This window comes from Lonchura striata, chromosome 4 (assembly GCF_050655825.1).
Source record: "Lonchura striata isolate lonStrDom1 chromosome 4, ASM5065582v1, whole genome shotgun sequence".
Classification (NCBI taxonomy): Eukaryota; Metazoa; Chordata; class Aves; order Passeriformes; family Estrildidae; genus Lonchura; species Lonchura striata.
Window position 1 is genome coordinate 23,599,022 of NC_140706.1, and position 19,627 is coordinate 23,618,648.

The window sequence follows — 19,627 nt, forward strand, 5'->3', positions numbered from 1 at the left end:
GGGGGTTGGGGATTCTTATTATTTATTCATTTATATATTTTCATGAAATGGCTTTGTTGTTCAGTGATTTCAGTAGTCAACTACTTTAAATTCTGCTTAAGGTCTCAATTTGCATAAAAAAGGATAAAAAGCCTTTTACATCTGCCCATCACTATCAGTCTGCTTCTCCTTCTCCCAAAAAGAAGATTGCTGATATCCAGGATGTATTGTAAGATGGTTTGTTGTGCTGACTTGGACTACTTACAAGATTTTACAGTGAACCCCCTGCACATGAGAGTTCTTGTCTACAGGGGCCTCTGTTGTCACGCAAGCTGGATAAACCCCTTTTTCTTTTTTCTTCAACAGACACAAAAATCCTTCTGGTAGAGCCATACTTCTCTCTTCTTCATCCAAAAACAGGCTAGCCAATTTCTTCATTTTCTCCTCACATTTCCCCCAGAAACACCAAAGCTACATTAGCATGTAAAGAGAGTGCAGGTGACAATAGACTGGATCCAAAAGTTAGATCCTCAGCAGCTCTTTAAGGCGTATATTCTGTTCTTTCCCTGAAATACTTTAAGTCTAGAGGTTGGAGACTGCCGACATAAAGAGGTATTTGGGAGATGGCCTGTGTCTTTCCCTCAGCACCCCATAAGCCTGAGGAAGTGCATCTCTACTACTGTAAAAGTACTATTGAGTCAATGTCTTGATATTCTTTCAACTGACTGACATTTCTCATCTCTCCTTGTTTTCTGCTACTCTCCTCCAGCTTAGAAGTGGCTACTGCTCCAGAGCTGATTTGAAGCAGCCTTTTATTTTGTTTCACAAGAAACTCATCCTGTCTAGGGTAAGCTCTTCCAGCAGTCCCAGAGCTCAGGGATAGATTAATGCTTTTTGAGTGCTATTGTATGGTTGTTGAGCATTCAGAAACAAATCTAAGGATAGGTTTTGCTGTCTTTGCTGAAGAAACTGAAGACTATGGGGAGAAGCAGACTGGGGTCACCCCAGGATGGCCTAGCATAAAGTACTTGGAAAGAGGCACAGTGTTGCACTACAAGAGTCAAGTGCTGCTATTTACATCTCTCATAACCAATAGTTTAAAATGATACAGCTTGTCTTGTTTCATTTTGTTAATCTGAGGAAAGCATTCTCTAGATGAAAATGTAAGTAGGTATGCAAGTCCTCATCACAGATCATCCAAGTATTACATTGAAATGAAAATTAATTAGTATTAGTTATTACATGTATTATACTAAATCATTGCACAGAATATGGTCCTTTTGAAATATATATTTTACATGTCTAGATAAAAGCACTAATCCTAAAAATATTTAAGTCAACAAAACAAAGAGGAAGGAAGCAGGGACTGTTCTCTTCTACAGGACTAGACAGATGGATTATTCCTGCCTATAAAGGAAAAAGGATAGATGGCTTACATCACCAAAGAAAGCATTTGAGGGAAAGGAGACAGATGGTGATTGCCCAGGTGCCAGCATACTGTCTTTCTTATCCATTGAGACAAGTCTTGCAAGCTTTCATATCTTTCATAACGAGATAGTATATAATTTCCTGGAAAATAAGCAACCCTTGTCCACAATTATGTTCCTCCTACCTTTCCTTGTGAAAAGTGGAAGTCACTCTCTGTTTGTCCTACTGTGAAGCAAAGCATGCTGTTGCTGTGCTTCTGGTAGACACTATAATTTTTTGGTGGACATGATTTTTCAGAGGGATGAAGTGAAGAATTATCAGCATCTTGCCAGACAGATCTGAAATCAAGGAAACCATGGCTGCAGTCATTGAAACTGAGACTTTCAAGGCAAGCCTTCAAAGCTACATTTCAGCAGTTTAACCCTTCCACTTACAGACTTCCAGAAGAGCTCTTTCATTCTGTAGAACATATTCTTTACCTGCTGGTGGACTTGGCTGTAGTTCAGAGCAATTGCAGAGTCACTGCTAGCAGTCAATACACACAAAGGCAATCCTTGGCTGAGCAGTCGCCTTCATCAGCTTGATGCTTTTATCTGCATTGCTTCTCTTACCCCTCTCCAGCTGGTCTTCATCTAAGGTCAGACTGAGGATCACATCCTTCAGTATGTCTCCACCTCATAAACCCTTAATTATTCAACTTCCTAGACAAAACATATGCTTCTTGTGGACAAGGGAATACAAGAACATAAATTTTCCAGCCTTCACATTAAGTAAAGCAAGATTTGGGCCTTCCCTCCCCCCCCCATTCCCAACTCAGCTCTAGACTGCTTTGAATTTCTTTCATTTGCAAGTCTCCTGCTTGACAATTGAGATGTTTCAGCCCAGAGCTCCTGGCCCATGGACCTGGGGAGCAGCAGCTGACAGCCAGGTGCTGAGTAGTGACTGGAGTTAGACTTCCCCACATGCTGGACTGCATGACTTGCAGTCACCAAGACTCCTCACATAAGTATTTAAATTAACCTGGATGTAATTCAGAAACAAACAGATGTGTCTCTTCCTGCTCAAATCTTTCATGGACCCAGCCCCTCTATAAAAGCACTCAGTTGCTCGGCCTATTGATCCCTCTGATTTTCTACTTAAAGGCTGGGGCACTCTCAGGCAGGAATTGCTGCTGTGCTTCGGACAATTTACCAGAAGAGAAGGGGGGATGTTACAGCCTTACACAGATACCAAACACCCACTGTCCCTGCAGTGGCCTCAGATATGTTTTATGATTGATACATTGTGACACAGTGTACAGGTTCTAATTGGGATGAAAATATTTTTCTCCATAGCATCTGTCATAATGGTGTGTTTTGGATCTGGATGAGGGTTAGGATTAGGATTTAGAGCAGCATAATTTTACCATTCCAGGGACATATTTGTTCCCTCCACACCTTTCTCTCTGGGCCATAGCTTCAGCCCAGAGCTGCCATTAGAGCTAGGGTTGAGACCCACAAAGTTTCCAGCTTCAGGGCCACTGTCACAGCAGGAGGCATGCCAAAGGGAGCATGGCCCTGCATCAGCATTGCTCCATCCACATGCATTTTTGTGTAAATCAATCCCTCTCTAGCACACTGCTATGGTAAAACAGAACTAACTGCAGGATTTACCTCAGCCCAAATTTACCTCAAGCAGGATTTCCCCCCCAAGCCAGTGGAGGTATTACAGTAAGTCAGCAGAGTTATTTCAAACACCTTCTACTCACGGAAGGGTAAATGCAAATGTGCAGTCACCAGAAGAATGGCAACACACAGTAAATCCTGTGGCTCCAGCACCTGCACAGCCGTGTACCTGCATCCTGCTGCCTGGTCAGCCAGCTACGGACAATAATTGTTTGTTTTGAAGGAAGGGAGTAGGGAATTAAGGAGGTTTCCAGGAATGGATTTGGAAACCTTCTTCTGGGACATGGTCATTATAAGAAAATGAAAAAAAGACATGTGTCTGAGATGTTTGCTAGGCAGGTGAGGACACTGCAGAAGATTTTGACTTGAACTGCCTCAGGGCTTGGATTTTGGCAGGACAATAGGAAAATTATTTTCTAAAGAACAGTATACAGCCTCAGCTTCCATTTTGGGAGCTCTGCACTGTCTAAGGCCAGGTTTTCCTCCTTTACTACCCTAGTTGTTATAGGTGCTTTTGTTTGGAGATCCTCTGAACTCAGGAACATGCCTTATGTGTAGGTCTAGTTCTTACATAAACGTTCAACTGGAATAAGGTGAGAAGGTAAATACTGACACCAAGTCCCATGTCTAAGAGAAAGCAATCTGCCAAAAGATCATATATGTAGCAAAGACTTCTCTTTCTAGGTTAGACATCTGAGCAAAACCTTAACACTGAGAACAGAGTTGAACATCACAAGTACTATTATTACATTTGGACAGTGAAGAAAGTTCACAAGTATGTCCAGTCACTTTTCCTGGTAAGTATTAATTTTGTTGCAGTAATGGAAATGAATTGGATTAAATGTCTTAGGCACATCTATCTTCTCTGAAGAAAGATGGTCTAGAGGTTTCCTTCATCCGTGCAATGAGGTGGATGGGGACTGCATCACAGGACTGACTTCTTAGGTGACTTTCTGAAGTCATCTTTATGCAACAGTAGCAGTTTTAGAAGTCTGATATTGTTACACTTACTGTTTATTTTAAAATTAGTGTATTGATAGATTTGGCAGATTCTTCCATAGAAACGGTTCTGCTATCACTTCCTGCATGCTGTACATGGCATACTGAGCCTGAAATTACACTGCACAATTGTTTGTCTCCCTCAACAGCCTAGACACAGGAGCCATCTCAGGGATGGCTAGCCTGGAGGATTTAAGTACTGCCATTGCTGAGGCAGGCTGGAGTCATAACCACCATTTGCTGCTGCACAATTCAGAAATAGGATTTTCTTGCCTTTTTTAGCCTTCTCTTTTGTAGACTGCAAGATGAGTGTTTGGTATCCTGTCAGAGGAGCTGCATGGAGACTCTCCCACATATCTGTCAGGGACCATTAGCATTGGACGTGTTCATGGTGCTTTGATATCCTTGCATCTTACAGTGCATTAAGAGTTCATTATAAAAGGAAAGATAGTCAAAGATTCCATATATAGGATTAATATTTTGGGCCAATTTTATCTTGCTTATAGGCATCAAAGACAGTTTTCAGCTACAGTAAAGGGGAAGGAAAGCAGAAGTAAATGATACTGTGATTTACTGTGAAACTTTCCACTGTCCTCCCCAGAAATCTTTGGTTTTGAACAGTGTGTGCTGCTCTTCCCTTTACTGTGATAGACTAAATCACAGGATCACAGTCTACTTCAGGAAGGGTTCTCAGGATATCTGCAGACCAACTTCTTGCTCCAGGCATGACCAGCTAAAAGATCAGACAAGGTTGCTCAAGGCTTTATCCTGTCTGGAAATATCCCAGCTTTGGCTACAAAATACAAAGCCTGCCTTGCTATCCTGCTTTTTCTTCACTAAGTCATCTTATAGGTAGAACAAGTGTGAGACTGCATCCTGAACCTTTTATGGCCATATTTCAAAGATAAACTATAGGCTTTTTTTCCCAAGGAGTTAATGGTAAAGTCAGTAATGTTGATCACTAGGTCTCAGTTCAAAAACGCATGTGTGCAACCACCTGATGTGAATGATTCCCCACTAAATTACAGAGCAATAGATCTAAAGGTGATTTAAATGTGCTTGAAATGAGGCAGGCACTTAGAAATTCTGATGCGCTGGGGCCCAAATTGTTCTGAAACGCGGTGAAAAACCAAAGGAAGAAAGTCATCAAAACCAAACAGACTGCAGACATTCAGCTGACTCTTTTGTTCAGTATTTGCATTGTTTGAAAGACAACTGTGAAGCATCTCGCTTATCCACAAGGCTCCCATCAGGCTGTTTACCAGTAAAATCTGAAAAGCTGTTGGGAGTCCACGTGATTTCTAGTATTTTGAGCAGGTTGGTTTTGTTTCCTTGTTCACATATGTTCTAGTCCAAAGACATTGTGCACAGAAACTGTCAGGTCATGAATAAAAGATAAAAAGCCGGCTATTTTTTAACCACCTTCACTGGACCGGTTCAGGGGCTGGTCCAAATGCAGAGATACAATCAGCATGCAGGAGACTTTCATGTCAGATTAATGATACTGGAAATTTAAAAATAAGTGTTTAATGATTTTGTTGAATATCAAAACCATTGTATACTTTACGCGACGTACACAGAACAGGGTCTGATGCTTAGGAGCGGCTAGGCGCATAAATGTAGACACTGGGCTTGCGGGATGCAAGGAGCCCAGGGGCCGGGCTGATGGCGGAGGAGAAACCTGTTGCCCTGGGTGATGCCAGCCGCTTGCCCACGCTGCCGGGCCGCTTCCAGCGCTTTCTTTACGGCAGCGTCAGGAGGCCGCGGTCCCCCTGGCTGCCGGCCGCGCCCGCTCCTGCGGAACCGCCACCCGCCCCGCGGCCGGCCGCGCTCCCGCGGCCCTCCGCGCCCCCCCGCCCCGGCCCTGCTCCTCCCTCTCCCCCCGCGCCGCGCCGAGTGGGCCAGCCCGCCCCTATATAAGAGCGGGTGGGCGGCTCCGCGCCCCAGCGTCGCCAGCGGCTCGGCAGCGGAACTGCCGCGGGGGACATCGTCGTGCGTGGGGCACAGCCTGCCTTCTTCCCGGCTCCCGCCGCCCTGCAGCCATGGCCTGGCAGCCGATGGAGATCAACCCCGAGGTGCGCGAGGGGCGGCGGGGACAGGGCTGGGGCTGCGGAGCGGGTGGTGGGACGCCGTCTCTCACCGGCACTCACGCTTTCCCCCTCGCCCCCCGCCCCCCGCATTGTCTTCCAGATGCTGAACAAAGTGAGTTGCCGCCGCCGGAGGACCGCCGCGGGCGGGAGGGCGCCGGCCCTTCCCCCTCCATCCCTCGGCATCCCGCCCTGCCGGGGAGCGCCAGCCGCGGTGGCGGTACCGCTGCGCGGGGCGCGGCCGCACCTGCGGAGCGGCGCCTCCCTCCGTCCCTCGGCATCCCGCCCCGCCGGGCGCGGAGCGGTTCCTGCCTCCGTCCCTCGGCATCCCGCCCCGCCGGGGCGCGGAGCGGTTCCTGCCTCCGTCCCTCGGCATCCCGCCCCGCCGAGCGCGGAGCGGTTCCTGCCTCCGTCCCTCGGCATCCCGCCCCGCCGGGGCGCGGAGCGGTTCCTGCCTCCGTCCCTCGGCATCCCGCCCCGCCGAGCGCGGAGCGGTTCCTGCCTCCGTCCCTCGGCATCCCGCCCCGCCGGGCGCGGAGCGGCTCCGCTGCGCGGGGCGCGGCCGCACCTGCGGAGCGGCGCTGAGCCCGTGCGCCCTGGGGCGGCGCGGCCGGCAGGGGGCGCGGCGGGCGCGCGTTGTGCTGTGTCACCGGGCGCGGCGGGGCCGGGGCGCCGCGCCCCGCGGGGACGGGCGTGGCGCGGCCGGGCCACCGCTCTCTGTGCCCCGTGCAGGTGCTGTCCCGCCTCGGGGTGGGTCCTGGCTGGCGCTTCGTGGACGTACTGGGCTTCGAGGATGAGGCACTGCGCGCCGTGCCGACCCCGGCCTGCGCGCTGCTCCTGCTGTTCCCGCTGACTGAGCAGGTGGGTGTCCCCTCCCGGCAGGGTGGCGCTGGCCGCCGTCTGGAGTGCGGCTGCCATCCCCCGAGCATCAGATGGTTGGGCGTGGATGGGGCTTGGCACTGGCACCGTGCTGTGCTTGGTCCCAGCCTCCAAATAGCCTCAGATGCAGACCCAGCCTCCAAATTAGCCTCAGCTGAGCAGACCAACCAACCAAGGGCTCTCATTCCATCCCACTGCTCCTGTGAGATTTTGCTTTATATATCAGACTGAGAAGAAAAAAACATGAGTGATCTTGAGTGTGAGGAATAGCAATTCCATTACCATGCTGAATCATTGGATCTGGAGAGGCCTACATTGCTTCTTTAAAATACGTTCAAATTTACTTGATGCTAAGGAAGTGAATGAGATGAAATCAAATTCAATTAACAGGTTCTTAAAAAGAAAGATTACAACTTTCCAATAGCAGTGGCTTTTGCAGTTGTTTATACATTGTTCTGATGGGGAGGTGCTCATGAAAGCAAATAATTCTAAAAGGCCTATTGTAGAGACATGCTGAGTAGCCTTGTTCAATGGACTGAAGCAACTGAGAGAGGATATAAAAGAGCTTATCCAAGATATTATTTCCCATCCCAAGCTATTTCCAGTGTGTGGTGCAGATGGAGACGCTAAGAACAGTGTCTTTGGATATGACTGAGCCATGCAGGTAGTCAGTCCATTAAGCGTTGGCCTGAATCCAGTTTAGGCATACGGTGCTTTACTGGTGCCACAGATATGACTTTCTGAATAAATCTTTGTCTAGTTCTGATACTGATACTTACTTGTCCACTGCACAGTACAAGGATAGGACTGTGATTAAATGCCTAAAACAGTTTTGTGTTTACAGCATGAAAACTTCAGGAAGCAACAGACTGAGAAAATAAAGGACCAAGAGATCAGTTCTAAAGTGTATTTCCTGAAGCAGACCGTCAGTAACTCCTGTGGGACAATTGGTCTGATACATGCAGTTGCTAATAACAAAGACAAATTGAAACTTGGTGAGTATGAATGTTCTGATGTGCTTGAATTTCTATTTTTTTTACAGCAGATTGAATGGATATGGGCTATTGGGAGACAGCTTACTTTTATGCAAGCCAAGTTAAGGCATCGTGTACTGTTTCAGTTGGTAAGTGGGTCTTCCAGCTCTTGCAGAGGAGCATATGGACTGCCTAAAACACAGAAGGGAATGTGCTTTGACGCCTCTCTGCTAGCTGCAGAGGTATTATCCTAGTAAGCAATGCAAGAGGAAAAGGGCACTTAGCAAGACTGACCAAAGTCTGTCTTTAATTAGGAAGTACTGTAATAAGAAGTAGTTATTGACATTAAGCTTGATGTCAATATATGAGATGGATTTCTTAATGCTTCTTACATCTAATATAAATTGATATGCTCAGAGTAGCCTGTAAATCAGTCTAAAACACGTTTTTTTTGTTGGAGAAGTTGTATAGATGAAGGTTTGTAAGATTTTTCCTACCAAGGTAACAATTTTGATGATTTCTTTACTATAAAGATTCTTTTGTTGTTCAGAGACTAGATCTGCAAAATACAACTACCATTATTCTAAGAGAACTTGGACCCTTTCTGTGGTGTGGGATCCTTTTATACAAAGAAAAACATGTGGAAGTCATAGTGAGCATTGAAGCACAGTTTTGCTTTGTTCTTCTTAAAAAAAGGATTCACTGGAGTAACACTCTTAATGAGTGAAGCAATGATGCAGCATATCTTTTATGTGCATCTTAGTACTGCACTATTAATTCATGTTTGGGGAAACCAACTTGTCATGAGCAAGTTGCCTTCATTTGAAGGCAGCAAGATAATTTCATCTACCCATATTCTGTTAGTTATGTCTCCTGTAGCTGGTACTTTTCTTGAATTTTTTCAAAACAGGATTGAACATTTCTGCCACATGTGCAGTGGAGAAATCAGAAAAGCTAAATCCCACTTGAAAATTATTTTCAAAAAGAGCATCCCGAGTACACTGAAGCACTCTTCCTTAAAAAACTCTGGTTGTTTGTATAGATTGTTACTAATATCTTCTGTGTTAATAGCTTACTTTAAGTGGTAATTATAATGTTCTTATGTTGGAGATAGTTACAGGCTGAATGAAATAACTTGTAGTTAGTGCAAAAAGTATTGATTACAGTGGGCTGCATCTAAACTGTGACTGATGTTTTACCTATACTGAATAAAATGTTTCATCTTGTGCAGAGGAGGGGTCTGCCCTGAAGAAGTTTCTTGATGAAACAGCTGATTTGTCTCCTGAAGAGAGAGCTAAGCATTTGGCAAATAATAAGGTATATGAACTACAAAAACTGCTGACAGTTATGAGCATTTAAAGATGTAGTAACCTGTACCTGCTTTCTTTTAAGGCTATACAAGAAGTCCACAATTCTGTTGCGCAAGAAGGACAATGTCGGGTAAGATGTGAATGTGTAAAATCTTGGGAAAATGCTTAATGAAGGTGGTGGAGCAATGCTTATTTTTTGCTTGTCAGATAGCTGTTACAGTTTATGAGGAAGGAGAAATGAGTGACTCATGGGTGAATGCTTGTTCAGGATTTCTTCCTCAAACATGGATTTAAAATTTAGATCAAGACCAGTTGTAAAATATCATTTTTCATTAGGATTTCTGGTGTTTGACCTTGTAGAAGTCTTGCCACAGGCCTCTTCCACTGAACTTAAGTTTTCAATCCTTTGCTTTCTTGTTGAAATTTTCTCAGTTCTGTAGTCAAAATAGGGTTTGCAGTGCTGGCTTCAATCTAACAAATATATCTTATGGTGTCTCCTAAGGTTGAGGACAACAGTGTGAACTTCCATTTCATCCTTTTTGTCAATGTGGATGGACACCTGTATGAATTGGGTAAGGTCCTCTGAACTCTGCGTTTGGACTGGGCCTAATTCACACTGCACAATAGTGTTGGGGGCTCAAGCAAGATACTTTTTGCTAGTTAAACTGTTTGCTGAGGCTCTTGGAGCCAAAACACAATTTGTGTCTTCATCTGAAGATTTTAACTGATGATGGGTTTTACTGAAGGCCTAAAGCATGTTGTCACTGGTGTAGCCGAGAGCACTGTTTCCGTCTCATGCAGACTATTGACAATTTGTTTTGACTTCCTCAGTATCATCATATGTGTAGTTCTTGGGTCTACTATGCTCACTTCTTCTAATTCAGAAGTATTTTTTTCACAGATGGCCGTATGCCATTTCCTGTAAACCATGGCACAAGCTCGGATGACTTGCTCTTGAAGGTAAGTCTTCTCCCTTGCTGCTTGTTTCCTTGAAAACAAGGCTTATTAAAAGTCTTAAAAAGGTGAGAAGCCTGCATGTAGTGTACAGTGGCTGTACCTACTTGCTGTACAAGTCTGTGCTTATATCTTCTAAGTTTACGACTACTAAAGGTATTGTCCCTAAGAGCTAGATACCTGTTCAGTGTATTTATTAGCTGGTTCTATAAGTCTATGTAACTTAATTGGTGGAACTCGGAGAGAAAATGCAAAGACTTGTTCTCTACAGGAAGTGTATTTGGTTGGTCTAAGCAGCTGTATTTTTTCATCCCCAAGGATTCTGCTAAGATCTGCAGACAATTTACAGAGCGTGAAAAAGGAGAAGTTCGTTTTTCTGCTGTGGCTTTCTGCAAGTCTGCCTAAGACTCTGAAGAGATGCACGGAAAGCAGTTTAATAGCACACCAGTAAATGCAGTTTAAACTCCAGTGCTTCAGTACTTGTTAAACACAGCTGTTCTGGTAACTTAAATTATTTCCACCTTTTGCTATACACAGAAGCAACATCAGCTGAGCTTATGCTAAGGATGAGCTCAAGTTTTAATGTGAACAGTTTGGACCCATCAGATACCTTTAGACTCTTTTTCCACATGTTAAGTAGAAAATGCTTAACAGGGCTTGTTTGATCTGTGTTATGTTAATTGAGTTGTTGGTTGATATTTCCTTGTCCTTAATGAGAATAAAATGTTCTGCTGGAAGATTAAATGGACTGAAGTGATGACTAATTTTCTCCAAAAGGAGTTGAGCTGGCATCCTCTGAAAGTCTTGTTTTCAAAAGATGCTCAAAGCTCTCCTCTGAGCAGAAAGTTAAGTTAGCCTCTGGGTAGCAGGGCAATTGTTTTTTCTAGTGTCTTGGAGGCTTTCAAGGATGGAGAGACATTGGTCTGTGTAACATGTTGCAGTGCTGCATGCTGCGCTACCCTTCTAGTAAGGCTTTTCCTAATGTCCAGTCTGAAACTCAGCTGCAATCTGCCACCCTGAATACATTGATTTGGGAGGGGTAAAGTGTGATAAATTAACATACAAATGTCACCTTAATGTGGTCTGTATTAGTGCTACAAGCCACAGAATATCCACTGAGTTGATTGATGTGTTTTGTTATAGGGGACAGGTACAGGTATTTTCCCTATGTGTAGCTAAACCAAACCTGCTGGCTGAGGCAGAACACAATCCTGGGTTAGGCCATGTGTGCTTACTAACTTGTGATTCTGTTATGGAGACCTTTAAAGAGGTTGTATTTATCTGTCCCATCCAAAATTACCTAAAAAGGAGAAACCCACACTACATTAATTTTTATTAGCAGGATGAAATTTTGGATTCAAGGGAAAGGTATCTGTTAATCCATAATATATGTTCTTTGGAAATGAACCATGACCTTTAGAAACTATTTTTACCTGAGTCTTGTTGCTGTTTGCTGATCTTGCAGCTCCCTGCTGATACTTCAGGTAGCTGTAGGCAGGAATAAAACACCCTTAAACTTGGGTCTGTTATTCTAATGCAGTCCTAGTCTGTCCCTGGCAACCATTTTATACAATGCTGGGTAACACAGTCACAGGGCTTTTTTGAAGGGTAATTCAAGCTCTTATTAAAGCTCTGTGTGGGCTGAAGTTGTTTTGTATTGGGTCTTGTTATTGCGCTTGTAATTACCTGATAGCTGACAAAGGGTTGCAACACTTCTTAATTTGAAGTCTAGGAATTTGCTGAACCTCAGCATACACCAATTCTAAGCACCAGTGCCTTCAGCTTCTATTAGCAGGGAGGTGAAAACTATGGCAAAGACATATAACTATGACACTGTTATGTGTCATTGCCCTCTACAACAGCATAAGCTTCTGCCTCTTAGTGGAAGTTGTCATAAGGTGAGGGGAGAGGCCTCCTGGGGCATCTCTGTTGTAGCCCTGCTCCAGCACAGGCTGGGAGCCATGCCTGTGGCTCAGGCTACTTAGCAACACAGCCATCAGCAGGGGACAGGAAGGGGCATGAGCACGGGAGAGTGGAAAGTCCAGTAAAAACCAGCTACAGGAGGAGGAGCACAGGGAGTGCCAAGTGAGCTGTCTGCCTTACCTGGGGCAGTGAGCTTTAGTGCTGCAGAGGACCTTCTCCTTGCCCTTAGGGCAATTACTGAGGGTACCATGCTGTGGTTGTGCCTGTGTAGAGTCAATGCTGAAGAAACCTGAAAATGTCTTTGAGATACTACTATATATATTTTTAGTGGTTGCGGCAGTCCAATATTTTGTGGTTTACTTTTTGTTTTAATTAGCAGTACAAATGGGGTTACTGAAGTTATCAAAAGGAAACATTTTATTTAGACATCATGAAAAAACAGGGAAAGGGTTGTTTGTGCCAGACTTTTCTTTTATTTTCTCACATTCTGGTCCCAGGTATCGTTTCAAAGGATGGAAATAAAAATAAAAACTAAAGAATTAATGTTATCTATTTATGTATAACATCCACTAGCAAGGCTGTTGTCCCCTGCAGAAATGATGACAAGGGCTTAGGAAACAGCTGGGCTTTACTTTAAAGCACCTTGGGTTTCAGACACAGGAAGATGAGTTATTTCGGATGGCAAAGATTTTGGGAACTGGGATAGAGATCTCAAACCATGGGTGGTGACCTGTAAGCTGAATAGATGGAAGATGTTGCAATATTGCAGTGCAGATGTTCCAAATGTGTTACTGCATTCAGAAAAAAAAGTCGCAATGCATAGAAGTGTGTATTTGACAACTTGAAATTCTATTGAATGAGCCATAAACAGAAAACCAGGAAGATGTTTTAAAGCCATATCAGGCATGTATAATCTCAAAATAAATGCTTTTTCTTATGAATAATTTCTAGCTTATTTTACCTACTTGCCAGTTTTTAAATTTTAATCTTTATTTCACGCTTTGGCAGAAATGTTTGTGACGGGTTGTTTTTTAGAGTGCTATGTATCAAAACACTTCTCATGAGAAGATGCTCTTATAATTTAGTATTTTTTCTTAGGCATATCTATCTGAAATGAGGGTAATTTCTTGTCCCTCCTTGTTTTCTCCTCTTTGTTCTTATAGCTATAGTTTAATTTGGAACTGTTACTTTTCCTTGATTTCCTGTGTCCTTCTTAAACAAATTAACTCTCTTGACCCTCTCTACATCTCATCTAAAGCCCTTCATGTTTTTCCTGAATTTTCCCTGTGAAAATTGTTGAAAAGGGCAGGACCTCACAAAGCCTGCTGTGTTTTATGCCCACTCTGAAGAAACTGCTTCTCTTCCAGACAGAGGAGTTTATTAAGCAAATTAATTTGAATTAACAGGTTCTTGCCATTTTTGTGCTGCCTTTCAGAGGTGGACATTTAACAGTTAATATATAGAACTATCCTTGGAAATATTTGAGAAATATCGAAGGTAGGATTTTAGGCTTCTGTTTAGATATGCACATTTAGAGCTAATTGAGAGCTCTACCAGGGTTGACTGTGTGCAATGTATGTTTTTCATAACCATTTAGTTGCCTGCCTGTTGAAAGCTGTAGTCGACTTACTCTGTAGATGGCAGCATTGGGAAACTTAGAGCAAGTCTGATTTAGGACCAGTGACAGATCCAGATGCTATCTTAATTTTTAAGTCCATAACTAGTCCTATTGCTTTCAGTGGGATCATTCACATGCTTAAGCACACTTCTGATTTCAGAGCCAAATAGCCAGTCCTTATCTTAATTAAAAGTTAGGCATAATGCAACATGCAAAGCCTCTTACACATATGAATAGTCTTTGGCTTAGACCCCCAGTTTACTTGCAGCAGATGCACAATTTTTGTCCAATATATACTGCTGTGCACTATATACACTATTATTTCCATACTAAGTAGAATTCTTTTTTTTGGGGAAGTAAGGAAAGTGTGAGACTAACTCCAACAGCATCCAGCTTTTGACGGACAGACCAGTTTATCAATATCAAATATTTAAAATGGAGAAGCAGTTAACTGAAAAAGGAACTAGATACACTTATATCATCTACCATTAATGCAAATACAGCAGGGCCTGTGTTGGGCATTGGGAGCAAATGAGACTGGCAATAAACCTTGTAGTCACAGGATCCCTCTCCTGGTGCTGCCAGTAGCCAAGAAGAGGCTGGTGACAGGACTTTGGCTCAGTGAAACTGTGAACTAAACGAGAACAAACACAAATTGAGAAAAATGCAGCCAGAAGCAGAGTAATAGCATTAAAGTTCCTTTGTGACCAAAGGACATAAATATCACTGGCATTTTTAATTTTTTTACATATTGTACAGGATGCTATTAAATTACAGGGACTGGTTGGCATTCCAGATGCTTTGAAGGCAAGGAATCTCAAGGGATGAGAGGATGGGTTAGAAGAAACCTCAAAGAGTTCAACATGGTGAGGTGTAGAGCCACCCTATGGCTGGGAGGTGATGGGCTGAGTTTCAGCCTTTGCAGCCTGGGTGTTATGGCAGGTGCCAAGTTGAATATAAGCCCATATGTTGAGTGCTCTTCCTGTAAGGCAAATCACATACTGTGTTGGAAGTCATATTGGGAAGAAAAGACCAGCAGGTGGAGGGAAGTGATTACCCATTATTCCTTGGCACTGGTGAGGTTGCACCTGGAATAGTGGTTCAGTTCTGGGTCCCCCCACTCAGTCCAAAAAATGATGTGGAGGAGTCTGGAGAGCATCCAGCAGCAGGCTACAGAGGCAGGGAGCACGTGGCCTATGAGGAGACTGGTGGAGCTCAGCATATATCATCTGGCATGGAGGAGACTAAGGCAAGGTCTAATTGTAGCTTACAATACATCAAGGGCAAAGATGACAAAGCTATATTTTGTCCTGGTAGTAGGACATGGTTCTATCAAATGGCGGTAACCCCAGATTGCAGCTCAGAAAGTTCAATTCAGGACATTTGGAAACAAGAAGAGTATTTCTTTCTGGGAAAGTAATATACTGGAACAATTCATCAGGAAAATGGGAGCATCTTCATCCTTGAAAGTGTGTAAGGGACCAGAAATTAACAACCAGCTTCTGTCAAACTGCCTGAGGTTACCTATTACATTATGAAAACTTGGAGCAGTGGTCAGTGCTGCTCCAGCCTGAGGAACTGCAGAACTTTCATTCCCTTTCAGGAATGGGAATAAAATCTTGAAATCAGAGAACAAAGACTAACAAACACTCTGGAGAGATGACTTTAAAAAATGCAATTTAAAAAAACCCAGAAAATTTGGAAATAGAGTGACTAGAACTAAGTGGACTGAGAGGAAATGAGGGGCAGTGAAAAGGACCAAACCTTGCCAAAATTACTCCAATGCAAATTCTGAATCAATGAAGAAAGGTAAACAAAAAGGAGAAAAAAATTGAAGAACTGAAATAAAAAAAAAAAAAAAAAAAGAGAGAAAATTTGAAACCAAGTGGAAACAAAAGTGAATGGGATGACAAGAAGTGCAGGGAAATGGACCATAGCTTGCCCAGTTAATCTCCACTGAACTCACAAATGCTTTGTGTGGGGAGGTTGTTCCCTGGAGGAGGAGCTGGAGGCTGATGCTGCTGACTGCTGGTTTTCTTCTCTGTCTGGGATGGAAGGAATGGCTGCAGGAAAGCAGCCAATGCATCTAGGGGGAGGTGCAGGTTTTGTTCCTGATGGGGAGGGCTGTCACTTCACAGAGACTGGGGGAAGGCAGAGGCCAAAGAAAGACCTGAGGGAGCCCTTACACAGTCAATGAATCAGAAACTGAAGTATGAGGAGTCCTCCCTGAGGATGTGTGCAACATCCCTAGAGGTACCCTATGGGGAAAAAGAGCAGTGAGTGATGGGGGAAATGGAAAAATGAGAGAATTCCTGGACATTTTTCAGTTGTCATCTTTCCAGCAGTACCATAAGACTGTTCAATGAAGTTTCCCAATCCCTTAAATAATTGTGCATCAAAAATGTAGTGCTAGATGAAGCTCAGAGAGCAAATAATGAGCTATGTGGAACTGATTTGAAACTTCTGTACTTTTTGCTGAGATGAACTTCAGATGTGGTTAGATGATATTGCAAGGCTTGCAACAAGATACAAAAAGTGAGGTCTGCATGATGTTGGAGAAACAAGACTAGGCAAAGGTATTTCAGCTAGTTTAGCATTTCCAGCAGGGTACCATAAAAAACATGACAGTCAATTAGTCCATTGCTTAGGAACACTCAATACCATACTAAGAGGTATTATTACTTACAGTGCTGTAGCCAGACTGAGTTGCATTTTCTTTTCAAGTTATGTATGCATGTTAATTTAACATCTTAGAAGAAGAGCTTCTACTCTTAGTGTGTTGAGGGTGGGAGAAGTGCAGCTTAACTATCCCCACTTTGCAAGTAAGGCATGGAGACATAGATTCCCTGATTTTTTTTTTTTTTCAGAGAGTTCTTATATTTACTTTACTTTGGCTTTGGGCCTTAGTTCATACAACCTCCCTCTCAGCTGGACTTAGTAGCTAAAGCTTAGTGTTAGACTAACCTCAGCTTGACTGACTTAGAGAACAACCAGGTGAACTCATGTCTATCTGCAAAAGAGGTCTGTATTGATACATAATCCTGTGAGTCCCCTTATAATGCCTGAAGATATTTTTCCAGTGGACTTATATTGCAACTCAACATTCAAGAAATACTGCTTTCTCCTTCTTTTTCCCCCTTTCCATTCCACAAAAATGTTTAGCAGCACCGGGGAGTTAAGGATTATGCAAAAATCTAAATTTCAGATGATTAGATGAAGAGTGTTTGCAGTATTCAGGCTTTCTGACAAACTGAAGAGTCTGGTGGCAAGGCTGTGGCCATATTCCTGATGGTTAGAAGAAATATTGATGAAGGAACAGGATGGTTCATAAAAGAATATGCTTTATCTGACTTTACTAACCATTCTTTCTTCTTTCAGTGAACAATGCCCCCTGAAGGTCAAGTCATGTCAATAAACAACACATTTCTCAGGATCAGTTCTTACTGAACTGAATGTGAGAAAAGGGACAGGTTTTTGATGCAGCCCAGTGCTGTTATGAACGTGATCTTTCCTAAATACAGTCTGGGACCTGGTTTTCATGACCCTCTGAGAGAAAGTCATAAAGTAATCTCTGCTGTGATTTAGAAATGATCAGTACTGGCAGCAGTGACAACAAACTTTCCTGTAAAACAGAATTCTTTTATCAAAGAATTTTATCAAAGATGGCAAAATCCTGTTAGGTTTGAATCAGTACGATGCATGTTCATGGCCCTTGGTCGAGCTATAAGGTTTTAGGAAAATTGTTGCTCTTTGTGAAAGTGCAGTGTTTCAGGGCAATGAGAAACTGCTGGTTAAGCAGTCAGGGATCTTCTACAATGTGTATGGTCTGTCTGCCACAGCTGTGCAGGGATCCATGTCAGTCAGGTGACAGAATTTAATCCTTTGCTTAGCTGCAGCGTGGATGTGTGTAGTTTGTGAGTGTCACTCCTGAGGCTTGTAGTAGGGGATGGTCCCAGGAGAGCCTGGGACCACTGCCTGTCTTTCCTGCAGGGAATGCACTTGCTATGTTGCAGGTTGAGAACCACACACTCATTGACAGATTAAAACACAGTAGGAAGAAATAATCTTAAAATCTCTTTGATTTTCAAAACTTGAGATATTTCTCCTGCCAGCATCAAACAATTTGTGGGGTTTTTTTACCCTATAACTTAGCTTTTGGAAGCAAAATACACAACTGCACTTGAATCCCTGTGCAATTAAAGAAAAATAAATACTGTTGTTCAAAAATTCGAACCATTAGCTTCACAGCAACATTGGTTTTGTTCCTTACTCATTTGATACATGCATATCAGGAAATGTCATTAGGTTAATTAGATTTGATGGGGCATGGAAAAGTTCTCTGCTCAAATACCTTCACTAAATTCAGCTCCTAGGCTGCAACAGGCAAATTTATTTTTAAGTACTGTGTAGCACTTGGGGTCTGATTTTACAGAGCGCCTCAGCTCATGGCTAGTCCATGATCTCAAATGAAATCAAGCCTTCAGTGAGGCTCTAGCACATGGTTGAATTTATGTATAGGCTGAAGTGATTTCCTCAGTCAGACACTTGATGATATTTCCACATCTGTTTAGACTCAGAGCCTGAACTCGTCATATGAGGAGGGAAAAAGTCCATTTGCTGTCAAGAAGAAGCCCCTCACTTGGTATTTTTCACTATGGACAGGACAGGGAATTAACAAACTGCCAGTCCTTACAAAATTATATCAATTCTACTACATCAAGTGGGACAACTTTCCTTGGAATGATTATACTTTTCCAAGATTTCATATCCTCACTCATCTGATTCCATTTAGCACAGGAAATTACAGTTAAGCTGTAAGAAGATTTACCCCGACTAAATCCAAAGTTTATAAATTATAACAAGCCAGAAAATGTGAATCTCAACAATGTAATTATAGTCTGAAATGCAAGCATTCACAAGTTCAACTTCTTTCCCAAATACATTTTTACCATGGCAGTAACATGAGTTTGTATAAATAATGTATGCATTTTTAGTTTATTTGCACACTGTAATACAATAGATAATATTTGTGTGTATTAGAAGAATGCAGACCTGTGTGGGCTGTCTCTGCCTTCATTCTCAGACAGGAGATTTTTGGACTTAACACCAGCAGTGACCACCAACAGAGCAACTTCCTTCTCTTTGGGTTTTTTTTGGGTCTTTTTCTTTTTCTTTTTCTTTTTCTTTTTCCATAAGAATGCTAATGGAAACCTTCTTAAGAAATAAGCTCTATAAAGCTTCTTAAGAAATAAAACAGTAACAAGTTGGATATGCTATATCCAGTCCCACAGTATTTTTCATGGCTATGGCAATATCTCAATATTTGTCCTTTCAGTATTTCAGCAGACAGGCCAAGGTATACTTACTATATCTGTGCAATAACCTCACATACAATATGGACCAACAGGTGAAGAAAAGGCTCTCTCTAGAGAAAAGAGCAGATCTAGCAACAATGAGGGCCAGAACCAGTCACACAGTTTAGATTTTCTTGTGCTGTCCTAAACAAACGACTGACTGGACACAAATTCATTATTTTCTCCTATGTACATAAGAGACTTAATGCACATTATGTAAAATATGCATCATCCAATATGGATTATAATAGTAATAATAAAATTAGAATAAAAATATAATGGATCATAATAATATAGAGAATGATTTTTAAAACCTTAAGGTTAAATAAGTAATCATAAAACCATACAGCTAATACCTCCTGTATGGTAATGCTTTAAAATGCTTGAGATAGAGTTACTACTCACAAGCATATTCACATGTAAGAGGAAGAGGATTAGGAACAAAAGTAAGAACAATT

At 42.7% G+C, this 19,627-nt stretch overlaps 1 protein-coding gene across 2 annotated transcripts; it reads left to right on the plus strand.

Annotated features, from left to right (window-relative positions):
- The first annotated feature begins 6,015 nt into the window (after positions 1 to 6,015).
- UCHL1 (ubiquitin C-terminal hydrolase L1) lies at positions 6,016 to 11,018 on the plus strand. Of its 2 annotated transcripts, XM_021540102.4 has the most exons (9): positions 6,016 to 6,145; positions 6,261 to 6,272; positions 6,890 to 7,018; positions 7,881 to 8,031; positions 9,242 to 9,327; positions 9,403 to 9,450; positions 9,823 to 9,892; positions 10,222 to 10,280; positions 10,593 to 11,018. In XM_021540102.4, the coding sequence occupies exons 1-9, from the start codon at positions 6,113 to 6,115 to the stop codon at positions 10,677 to 10,679; spliced, it is 675 nt and encodes a 224-aa protein (XP_021395777.2). In that variant the 5' UTR covers positions 6,016 to 6,112; the 3' UTR covers positions 10,680 to 11,018. The 2 variants fall into 2 exon arrangements, with proteins under 2 accessions (XP_021395777.2, XP_085433950.1); XM_085577824.1 differs by lacking the exon at positions 6,261 to 6,272.
- The last annotated feature ends 8,609 nt before the right edge of the window (positions 11,019 to 19,627 follow it).